This window comes from Crinia signifera, chromosome 8 (genome assembly GCF_055691185.1).
Source record: "Crinia signifera chromosome 8, ASM5569118v1, whole genome shotgun sequence".
Classification (NCBI taxonomy): Eukaryota; Metazoa; Chordata; class Amphibia; order Anura; family Myobatrachidae; genus Crinia; species Crinia signifera.
This window is the reverse complement of record NC_139224.1, coordinates 43,087,556-43,100,133: the sequence shown is the minus strand read 5'-3', so window position 1 is coordinate 43,100,133 and position 12,578 is coordinate 43,087,556. Positions and strand designations below refer to the sequence as shown.

General features: G+C 46.2%; 1 protein-coding gene across 2 annotated transcripts in view; it reads left to right on the top strand.

Moving 5' to 3' along the window:
- Window positions 1-12,578, top strand: part of ARHGEF3 (Rho guanine nucleotide exchange factor 3) — a 259,309-nt gene that overhangs the window by 122,425 nt on the left and 124,306 nt on the right. For both annotated transcript variants that reach the window (XM_083156238.1, XM_083156239.1), the window contains one exon: window positions 7,028-7,096. In XM_083156238.1, coding sequence (XP_083012364.1) covers window positions 7,028-7,096 — 69 coding nt within the window. The remainder of the gene's footprint in view (window positions 1-7,027; window positions 7,097-12,578) is intronic.

Below are 12,578 nucleotides of genomic sequence, written 5' to 3'. Positions count from 1 at the left end.
GGCTGCTGGGTAGAGTGCGTGTTCTGTAAAGTGCTGCTCGCACATAGCTCTCTGTTAGGATGGAATCCAACAGCAAATTCTGCTACCAACTATAATCTCCCTGAAACCAGTTTTCAAAAGTAGGCAAGTATGTTACAAAGTAGCCCTAATGGAAAATGCCTATATGTCATATATTGTGGACCCCCCATCACCCCTCTTCTCTGCTTCTTGTAAGTATATTAAAATATATATCAAATGTCAACAGCATTGTATCATTGTCACATCAAGCAAAGACATCACTTATCTTTAATTCTGTGCTGGCATGACTTGGGTGGGGCCAGTCAGAGGATATTGCCAGTATTGTCAGTAGAGACGTCAGAGAAATGTTCTAGCTGGTGGTGTGTCTAGAGGCGCCTTAATCTCAGGATTCTGCACTGTGGCATGTCCCAACACAGCAGTGTCAGATCAGATGTACTATACCTGTGTCTCTGCTAATTATACATAGGTTCATTCATTGACAGCCTCAATCTGTAATTTGTATGAGCAAATCTAAAGAGTTAAGTAGCATCTTTCTTTCAACCCTACTGAAGCACCTTCTGACGCTTGTCACTTTCTGCACATGAGGTCTGATCTAGAGGTGGAAGCGGTTGAGACAATGGATGTTAGGAAAGAGAATCAGCAAACTGCGAATGTTCAGGAGAGGAGTGAAAGGGGGCCAAGAAGAGGTTTTGGGGGCGGGGCGAGACTGATGTCACCAAGCCCCGCCCCCATGACAGCTGCACAAATTTTCGGGTCCTTGGATGGGGGAAGGAGCTAAAATGAAGCGAAATGCATAATTTAAGTCCCGCCCCTCCCCGCGGACCCGCAAAATTCATAGTTTTATACTGCGGGGAAGGGAGGAGCACCGGCTGTGGAGAAAATGCGGAAGACTTGCCCCCCTTCCCGGGGGGCCGGGAGGGGGACCCGATTTGGGAGATTCTCCCAGCCATTCCGGGAGGGTAGGCAAGTATAGTTGATGTTATGACCTATGGTGTGTGATTGGTGGAGAGATTGAATTTCCAGTACACCACCAATAGGCTGATGGCTGCAGGACTGGGGGGGGGGGGGGGGAGCGCCTTGCAGGTGAAAGTCGAGGAATAACATTAAGGCCTACTTTCTTCCATGCATGATAGCGATCACCCATCCAGATGGACTGTGGGGGGTAAAGTTCTTAAGGAGACTGCCAGATGGCTGTGCCAATGTAACTTACTGATGGAACCATTACTTTATGTACATTGTGCCACAGCGCCAGCTGGGCAGCCTAAAGCCAAAGTCTCCTTCACACGCCACAAGCATTAGATCCTACATGCCAGTTATATAACCTTAGTTACATGCACGTGGGCAGTGTGGGCGAGATGTACTAAAGGGAAAATGCGGTAAAACCCCCGTTTTACCGCATTTTCCTATGTACTAAAACCCGTTCGCCACGTCACCGCAGGGCAGGGTATCGCCACCTTTGGGTGGCGATACCCTATAGAAGCCTATGGGCTTCTTTTCGCCGCCCGCCGCGTCGCCGCAACCCCGCCGCCTCGCCGACCCCCCCTTTCCCCCCTCCCTTGGGCTTACCTTCTTGCAGGTCCTCCTGGACCCAGGAAGGTAAGCCCTTCCTCCCCCTAGCAACGCAGCCGGACGTCCTTCCGGCTGCAGGGGGAGGAGAAAGCGCCGGGGACAGCTTGCTTAGCTGTCCCCGGCGTGAGAAAGCTGCAGAAGCCGGCTGGGAGGTGACGGAGACCCCCCGCAGACCACAGTACAGGTATCGCGGGGGGCCTCCGTCACCGCATCGCGATGCCAGCCGCATATGTTAGTACATATGCGGCGGCATCGCGGCGGGGGGGGCGCGAAGGGCGGCGATGTATTTTAATACATCCCGCCCTGTGTCCCTGAGCGCCCATACACGTGTGTTTAGCACCATTACAAGGGGAGCTTCATGTGTATCTTACTGATGGCCATCCCTAGAATGATCTTGGACTGTGAGAGGAAACTGGTTGATTTGCAGGAAAGCCACATAAACCCATTGAGAACATACCAGAGATGGATAGGACTCTGCTTGGTTCACAACCCTAGCACTGTGAGGCAGCAATGCTAACCACTGTGCCGCCAACATTTAAAAATGACTGATCTGTTTTTGATACTTGTCAACTAAGTATAATATCTGATCTACATAATCATGCTACAAGTTACAAAAATATATTTTTCTGCAGTCAGTAAATATGAGGGAACGATTGTTCCTGTGTTATGAGCTTGTTGCAGTATTACAATGGGGTATTGTAAATGAGGTAGTCCTACTATGTGCTTCCTCTGCATCTCATACTGTATGTATTTTCCACTAGTTCTGGGTGATTCACAAATGAGCTAAATGAATACTAAAACTAAGGTTATGAGTGTGTAATTGCATCAACCACTGACCCACACTCGCACTACATTAGTGAAACAAGGAAACACTTCATGTAGGCAGTGCCTGGTCTTAAGATCTGTTTCCTAATAATGTACATTTCTGATAACATGTATGACTATTGATACATACCCTCCAACGTGACTCATTCCAGGAGGGCCAAAATGCTCTGTTCCTGGAATTCCTTGCCAGTTGCAGGGGCAGAGGTGGCGAGGGCCGGCTCCAGGCCTACTAGCGCCCCAAGCAAGGGAAGGCGAGGTGGTACCTGGGCAGCTTGAAGAGCCTGGGGGCTGTGGGTGCAGCGGGCAGTCCGCAGTGTTCAGGAAGCGTTGAGGGAGAGCGGACACTGCGGACAGCAGTGGCAGAATTTGAAAATTCAAAAGATAGGACTTGCCGCAGATTGGCTGAAGGTGCCCATACACGGTACAATTATTGTATACAATATCGCATGGCATTGCATAGTTTTTGCAATGAAATGAGGTGAGATCTAGTACAAAAAGTATGTGCAGCACTTACTTTTTGATCTGTGCGATGAGATGTGTGACGGGAGCGCACATCTCATCGCACCCAGCAATTGCACCGTGTATGGGCACCTTGAGAGAGAGACCCCCTGGGATTTCGACTGCCTAGGGGCCTCCGCTGTGTTTAATCTGGCATTGACTAGCACCAGAGAAGCCCGCATAGCCGATCTCTGTAATCCGCTCTTCAAACTGTGGGGGAGATTCTCTATCACAGAAATGCGGTAAAAACCCCGTTATCGGGGTTTTTACCGCATTTCTGTATTCTCTAACCTCCCTCCGCAGTGTCATCGCTGTGGAGGGAATCGCCAGCAAAAGCTGGCGGTTCCCTGCAGAAGCCTATGGGCTTCTTACCGCAGCGGCGTGTGAGGGATCCGTCACGGATCCCTCCCAGCATGCCCTGCGGCCGGCGTGTCATAGACCCGGAAGTCCAGCAACGGCGCCGCATCGCAAGGGACAGCTCTTATCGCAAGAGCTGTCCCTTGCGTTAATAACCGCATATTTTAGAGAATATACGGTCATTAGAAATGCGATGCCGGGCAAAGAGGGCTGCGGATTTTAGAGAATCCCGCCCTATATAATTAGTCATCAGACATTGGAGAATTCATGTTTAAGCCTCACAGGCATGAAACGCACCCAATGTGAGAAACTCAAACATTTCAGATGCTTTTTCCTTTGGCTGTGTATGGCTGCTTATAAAGAACTGGATACAGTAGCCTGTCAGAGATTTACATTAATATTTTTACCAAATGGAAAATGACAAATCAGCTTTGGCCAGAGGTACCTGGCTCTTCTTCATCACTGAGCGCAACATGACAGCTGCAAAAACACAGATCACCTGGCCAGCCCCATCTCACTCCCCATAAATCTCCTGAGAGGCCAATAAATGGAGTGTGTTAAATTGATTTTCTCTTCGTCAGAAGGGATAGGAGCGTTCCCAGGGAGACAATAAAAAACATTTTATCATAAAACACAGGCTTGTTCCAGCACAGAAGGGAAAAATATTCACAATTTGTTATGTCAACATTGCTATATATCACAATTAAAGAATGAAGACGTTTTACATTGCACTAGGGGGCTAATTCAGATATGGTTGGATTTGCTTTTACTGGTCCGTCATTGGAAGCAGCAGTGATAGCGCTGGGTGATAATGCAGCAGGTGGCAGTGGCGTAGCTAGATATTTGTAGGCCCCATAGCAATAGTTTGTATAGGCCCCTGTGTACCACCCAATGGTGAAAAATGTATATAGCATATGTAACTTTTTACAGGGAAGGTGGCCCCTCTCAGCTCTGGGCCCCATAGCAGCTGCACTCCCTGTACCTATGGTAGTTGTGCCCTTGGCAGGAGGTGTCTATTACAAGTAGACACCTCCTTCTGCAGTAGTGATCCAGCCTACATTCAAGGACATAACATCACTCACTCACCATCCATCATGTGTATTTGCAAACCACCCATTGGTGAAGCCAGGAAATCTCTGACCAACCATGGAGATACCTAGCCTCTTCTCTATCCCGCGATCAGTCGACGCCAGAGGGCCTCCCTGTAAATGGCTAATACCTGCCTGCATTTTCTGTAACACTCCCATTAAACTGCCGACGAGTGCCGCCTCCAAATGCTGTCCGGCTGTCAATCATGTTGTGTACGGCATCATCACTGGCAAGATGATCTTGTGCATGTGCACTACAAAGCGTGCGCATGTGCAGTCGCCCAGTAATCGGCAGCATGTTCCCTCCGCTCTGCACTGTGTTCCCCAGCCGGCGGATCCTCAGTCAGTCACAGCTCAGCCTGATGAGCAGAGTGCCGAGTTTAGGACAAAGAAGGGGAGTGGCAATCAGTATCAGCGGAGCACTCCCCCTTTTTACTGTGAATGACAGATGATCTGCCGGTTGGGGAGCACAGTGCAGCCTGGAGGGGATGCGCTGTCACTGGCAATGGTCAGGGCACATGCTGTGTGCCAGCAGATGCGTTGTGGGCAAGGCCCCGCTGGCACACACCTATGCTTATGGCGCTGCATTGCAGCTGGGGCTGATGTAACATGTGCAGAGAGTTAGACTTGAATGAGGTGTTTTCAAACTGAAATATAAATGAAAGAATCTGAAATGCTAAATTAATTTGAGGTAAAGTCTGAATCAGGCCCATTGTGTGGTCCTTTGTGAAATCGCTCTGTGAATGCACTATATTATTCCTCTGGAAGTTATGAGGAGTTCAAGGGAAATCATGAGCAACATAGTATCATTGCATGTCATCTGGTGTGTACCCAGCAGAACCTTCTAAATATATGGTCACGGTGGCAGCAGTACTGTGATAGATAACAAGCATGCCCATGACACACCCACAACACAGCCTCTTTGTATGTTTATTAGAGTATGGGTCATTGGATCGACCCATCACAGGTCGACATGGCTTAAGGTCAACATGGGTGTTTCACTTTTTTTTGTCCCGAATGTCTATATGGTGGACATGAACACCGTGTTGGTGCACCGCATCAAGCAGTGTTAATATGAAAAGTGTGGTCACCCCGCAGCTGTTCTATGACCAGTAACATTGTTGTTTTGCATTAGCTGGAAGAATCCGGCTGCTTGCACCTACCTGAGAGACACTCCCAATGCTTAAAATGTAAACAATTTACATATACCACGGTAACAACATGTACATGCCTCCAGCACCTGTCACTTTACAGGCGACACTTTGAGTTAGAAAATAACTCTCTGTGTGGAGGCTTTTTATGTTTTTGTGATTTCATCATAGGTTGAAGCACATCATAGTTGCCAACTTTTAAAATAAAATGCCCTTTAGGAGATACCGGCGGGTAGGTGCAGGGCACAGTGGCACTGCATATCACAGCAGTGAGAAGCTGGACCACAATGAATGGGTTCACTGCAAATTGCACTATCAAGAATCAGAATTGCTCACTTCACTGGGGAAGTGACAGGTACAAGAGGCTGGCCCACTGTCTCAGGAGCTAGGAGGAGACCCCTGATATTTGTGATATTCCCATATACACTGACCCATATAAAAATGTCTCCTCCACAAGAAAAGCCTGGAGCTGAAATGCAGATGACCACGATGGTCCAGCTCTTCTGCTTGGATGGTATGAGACTAAAAGGGTTCCTATTGGCCCTGATCCCCCCAAGAGGAATGGGTTCATTGGGTCGACATACTGGAAGGTCGACAGGGGTCTAGGTCGACATGGGTCAGTGTCGACATGTGTCTAGGTCGACATGGGACAAGGTCGACAGGTGTCTAGGTCGACAGATGCGTTAGGTCGACAGTCAAAATGTCGACATAGGGTTTTACACATTTTTAAAACCTGAATGTCGACACCGTTGACATGGACACAGTTTTAGGTGCACTGTGTCAAAAAACAGTGAAAATGTCGACCTTTTGACTGTTGACCTAACCCATGTCAACGTAGACACCTGTCAACCTTGACCCATGTCGACCTAGACCCCTGTCGAACTTCCAGTATGTGGAACCAACGGTGTTGACCTAATGACTGTCGACCATCTTCGACCGTATCCCCTCCCCCCCCCCCCCCAAGTTACCCAGTGTTCTCTCCTTATCCTGCCCACTACATTGGAACACGGACGGGATGCAGGAGACCAACTCATTTTTCCAGCCTCTTGGGGGGATATCAGGAGTCACTTAAGGTGCATACACACTGGGTGTTTTGTCCAGTGTATGGCCAGCTATCATGTGAAAATCGCCTGGTGCATACACACTAAGCAATTTTTACTTGTCCCAGTGATTTTCACAGGGGGGGGGACCACTTTTCCCAGTGGGCCGGTAAAAAAGGCCACCGATGATGCAGGAGCGCGCATCAACGCAAGTATGCTCCCAGACTATCTGAGAGAGTTTGACTATTGCAGGTTCTATGTAGACATGCAGATATTTGTGTAGTAGGTATACACCTAGTGGGCATCTTCCTGATACGGGGCTCTGTGGCAATGTGTTCTATGTAGAACTCCTCAGTGTGACCAGGAGCCAGTCAGTATGTACAGTACCATGGTAAATCTACCTCAGTGTGTGGCATATGAGTTGATAAGTCTGTCCTCAACAGCAGAAGTCCTAACATTGTTTTCTGTGTTTATTTTGCAGAGGAAAAGGAAGCAGAGTACCCAGGACCAGGATGACGCTATCAGCGTTTGCAGCCTCGACAAAACTGACGTGAGTAATATTCAAGTGTTTTATAAAGAAATCTGGCCACAATAAAGTGACATGTTCGGAAAAAGGCATGAATGTGAGTGCACAGTAAATACAATTGTGTTACTCATAGCAACTGGGTTTTTAAACTGCACCACAGTACATGATTTTTGAATCTGATTGTTCACTATAGGCCATGTCTTCTTCTATGCTACAATTGTATTGTGTGTCCTGGAAAAAGTATTGTCCAGAGAGTAAATACAGATACAGTTCGTACATTAGTACAAGTGTGACCAACTACAATAAGGAAGCTGATACAATAATATGCTAAATATGCTTCAGAGCACCATGAGCATATTGACTAGCCTATGGGAAGACAGAACCACTCACGGCTGTAATGACTGCCATATGAGCAGACTGTATGTATAGCATGGGAACATAATCCATGAACGTGGCTGAATGCCAAAGTTGTTCACGGCTTGGTACGTGCTCCTTGGAGACGAGTTTTATTTTTATTTTCCTCTACATTGACAGTAATATATACTCGTATATAATGATATTTTGGAACGGGATACGGTCATTAGGTTTACAACAACTAGGTTGACAAGCATTGTGTAGACACCACTAGGTTGATATGCAGCATGGTCGACATGGGGCTAGGTCGACATGGGTCTAGGTCGACATGACATTAGGTCAACACAAGCATTAGGTCAACATGGGCTAGGTCGACAGTCAAAAGGTTGACATTAGGTTTTTCACTGTTTTTTGAGCCGATGTGCCGACAAGCGGTATTTCATGCCCTACCATCCACTAGGGCGTGGTGGGAGAATAAAATAGTGTGCCGAGCATAGCAAGGCACCGTGCCCGAAGCGTGGCGAGCAAAGTGAGCGATGCAAGGGGATGTGGTGCACTTCAAATTGTGTCCATGTCAACTGTGTCAACATTCGGGTAAAAAAACAGTGAAGAAACCCATGTCGACCTTTTGACTGTCGACCTAATGTCATGTCGACCTAGACCCATGTCGACCTACATTCATGTTGACCTAGATCCATGTTGAGCTTGACCCATGTCGACCTTAACCCATGTCGACCTAGTGGTGTCGACCCAATGCTTGTCGACATAGTTGTGGTCGACTCAACGATCCCAACCCTTTGGAACAGACATCAAGTCTACTGTTGACTGTTTCACTGCATTTAAAGTAGTCTTATACATGGGGACAGCTATATTTGGGCATCAAACAATATATATCATCTATATATGTCTAGTGTCCATAAGTCTCCAAAACACTGCCATCTGCTGGCAGAGAGTGAAACTACATCTCTTTCTCACACATGCACAAACACAGAAGGTAGCAGGCAAGCTTTCAAAGCTTTTGCTTTGAGCGGGCTGATATATATCAGTGTTCTTTTTACATTGTGATAAATATTGGTGAATATTGGTAAACACAGAAAAAATGTTTGCCTTCATTGTTTGTAAATTTCCCTAGTGATAACTGTGGCCATCTGGCACATCTGCTGGGCTGGTCTGGCCACACATCTGCTGGGCTTCTGGCCCTCTATTTGACTGTCGCCCCGCCCGATGGGCCTGGCTTCAAGAAAGATGTGAGCAGTAACGCACCCCCTGTAACGTGTGCGTGTGCACCAAAGCTGCATAGTTACAGCAGTAGACCGTGATTGTATACAGTATTCACATCCATTTGATGAGTGATCCGTTCCAGGCAATATTTACTATACCCAGGCTGAGTGACATTACAGAAGCTGTCAATTATGTAAATCATTCACATGATCAGTCCGGCCTCGGCTGTCAGCCTGTAACATTTCATGGTTGTATTGAGGTAGGTTCTAACAATTAGGAGGTTAGCCCTTTGCCAATGCACGGGAAGTCACGTGAGCCCGCAAGGACTGTACTGACGGTGGTCACATAACATTGAGTATACAAGATTTGACCCCCAAAACATAAAGAAAACAATCTTGTTATCTACTGTTTTTGTGTTGGCCGTTGTTATGTCGACCTTTCCACCCTTTTCATCATTTTGTGAACCTTTGGAAGGGAGGACGGCTGACACCCGCTCCGGCCCCGCTCTCTCGAGGATCATTGCAGTGCCGAGTAAGTCTATGGCAACTCGGCTACTAAAAAAGGGGGGAGGGGCAATCCATTAGGGTGAGTGATTATGAATGGATTTCCCCATATTCACACTGCTGGGACACCATTCTCACAATGGCGGGATTTCCCTATGGTGAGGAGGAGACTAACTGATCATTGGTGGTCTACGAAAAGTAGCAGCCCAGCGATCAGGTCTGAATTAACCCCCCCCCCGAACTGAGTGAAGTGTGCCCAGGAGGGTCTATATTTGCTATAACTGTGGCCACATATCATGAAACAATACAAATTAGACCAAAAATTTACCTTCACAAACTTTCTGACATTTCCTTTGTTCACCATTGCCTTGTCTACCTTTATAATTACTGACTATATAATTACTGTATATCTTCTATACCACACCCATTTTCTATGTTCATTGCCCCTTCCCAAAGTTACTACAAGACAAATAGTATGCTTATGTATACCTGTACCTCCGGTCCAACACTGAGCGATAATCTCATTGCACAGCTTTCTGGTGCTGGCTATACAGTACCATGGGAATCACTGTGTTCTGGGATTCACAGCTGTCTAGTGCCAGCTATATTATAGTATAGCAAGCACATTGTAATCAGTTATAGAAGGAGGCTGCAGAGAAACCATAGCCCTCGGATTCCGTCATATGGGTAACTACACTTCATAGATCTGATCTGCACATGTACTGCACTGGCACATTTACTATGGAAGGTGAAAGGGGCAGGACAATAACCTGTCTGTTATATCTGTGTTCTATAGTGATAATCTAATGGTGTGTACACACGGTGAGATATAACGTGCTATGCAAGTCCCGATACGATCAGATCGCATTGGGACTCGCATCGCACGGCATGTATCCAGTGGCACACTTTTGACTATACAGTGCAGATCTGCACTATATAGTCTTGGCTGCCCTCTCTATTTGACCGCCGACTTACACTCACATGGGAGAGCGCATCGGCAGCGCATCTAAAAAAGCATGCGATCTGCATGCGAAATGGCTTCCGATGTTTACTATATCGGCAACATCGGAAGCCATATCGCACCGTGTGTACACACTATTACTGATTGCCACACAGTATTGATCAATAAAACAAATCAGACTTTATTAGAAGGGAGAAGGAACAGGCAGAATAGCTGTAAACAGACTATGTGAAAGAAGCGTGTACAATTGGCTGGCTGGGAGAACTTATAATAACATATCCTCTTACACGTACTAAGAATTCTTCTGTTCTTCTGTATCTCAGGATGTTTTTCCATCCTAGCTCACAAACGATTATTTTGACATAGGTATGAGATGTCAGGCTTACCCAATGGCATCAACTTGTGTCGTCCTGACTGCGGGTAACTGAGGCTCTGGAAATATCATTACTAAAATGTTTTTACAACCAATCATCGATCCTTTGAAATATGACAGATGTCAACGCTTTAATGAGCAGTTGGCTGGGCCAGGGGATATTGTGTCTGATCCACAGACTACATTTACTGTCATCGAGGGAGTCATCTTTGAGTGTGAATTTCTTTTTCAAAGTAAAACTTTTCTATGACCTTATTTATTGCACAGAGGTTTGCTGAGCTCTACTTTCCCAGTTGAACAATACTCTTATGGCTGTCCGATGCGTTCACATGCATTGCTTAGTATTTCCATCATGGTAGCATAGAAATGTATTATAGTTGCCCAGAAACCCCCACCCCCTCGTCTTGGCAAGTGCCTTAAATATGACAACAATAGCAATCAATGGTATATAATATGACCAATAGAGCTGCGACCACACCATGCAGTGTAAGGGACAGAGCAGAGCTGCTGCACATGCCCAGTGTACCAGCTTCTTCTAACACATTTACTGTATGTGTGGATCTGAGCCCTCAATCATCTCAATGGACCAGAGAGTAGCTGCCAGGTGGAAGAGACGGGAGCCTTACCATGAAGTGGGAGATTGTGAGTTTAGAAAGTGCAGCACTGGTTCTTCTATGCTTGTGTATTTATTTATTATATGTTTAACCTTTTCCTGACCACTTATCTTATTTAAATGTTTGAAACAGCCTATATTATAGACCATCTGTACTGTTAAAAATTAATACTGTATTCCATACAGTATCCAGTCTATAAAAAGACCAATTTTCAGGGCTGATACCGCTCCCCGAGACTCCCGTACTTACTTCAATGTGCTGCAGAATGGGAGATTGTGGATTACATTTGAAACCGCCCTCTAAAAATTCTGCGTTTGCCACTGAAATGGACTGTGTGCAGTATATAGGAACATTACTTTTTCCAGTCCATGAGAAAATATTAATAGACACACCCTTAAAAATATAGGAAAAGCCCACAAGCAAAAGTAATCATGGAAATATTATTCTCAATCCAAATTAAAAAGGTATAGTATTATAACAATGCACAAATATCATGATCTGATAATTTTAAATACAGTAATTTTTAATCACATTTTTATTGCATGATGTTAGATTCGGATACTTTTGGAGGAAAAAATGTCCACCTTGATCTGTATTCAAATGTTTAGAGTGTTATATAGCAAGATTCAGGGCATTCGTGGTTGGGTATGGGATCCAGTCAAGATTCCGATTGTCAAAATACCACCTCTATGGTGATGACACACAACTCTATCTTTCCTCTCCTGATCAGTGTCAGTGAGCCAGCTGCAGTCCATCCCTACGTTGGCTATACTGTGACTAGCAGTGACTTCCTATTAGAAGTGCTACCTGCCAGTCATCTGCATGGCAGGAAGTCCCATTGGAAGGTTCTTGGATTGGCCATCAATCATCGATAAAATTCATAGATCGTCTATGACCAAGGGTAGCTTTTACCATCGATCTTAAGTACCAGATGTCTTCTCCCATCGATGGCCCAGAGTTACCAATTTGTTTCCCCTTGAAGATGGTTTCACACCATCAAGTTTATCCATCAATGGTGACTACCGATGGGTAACACACTGGTGGCCATCCCTCGTCCCGTGGCCTCTTGTGTGCATGCTCCAGTCCTGATACCTGACAGATCAATTGCGGAGGTGCTCAGACCCATTGGTAGAGGCTGGCTCTCTCCTCACTGGGCACAGCACAGGCAAGTGACACCCCCCTCCTACCAGAAGGTCGGAGCTGCCACTGGTAATAACGCTGAGATCAAATTCCTGATTCTTGCAAGTGACAACGACTAATGCCGGTTGGACCAAACTTCCTAAGCTTGCACATTAGGTATGTCACTAGAATCTCAAACAGGTCCTGCTAAGCTTGCTGCCTGGGGGCTAATTAGGCAAAGCTTTCCTCATTCTTCACATTCTTGCCAGATTCTGCGGCCTACACCTGTAAAGATGGACTGAAAACACTCAGCCAGCCCAAGGCAATAGAGCTATAGAATGCTATTATGTTCACCTTCTGA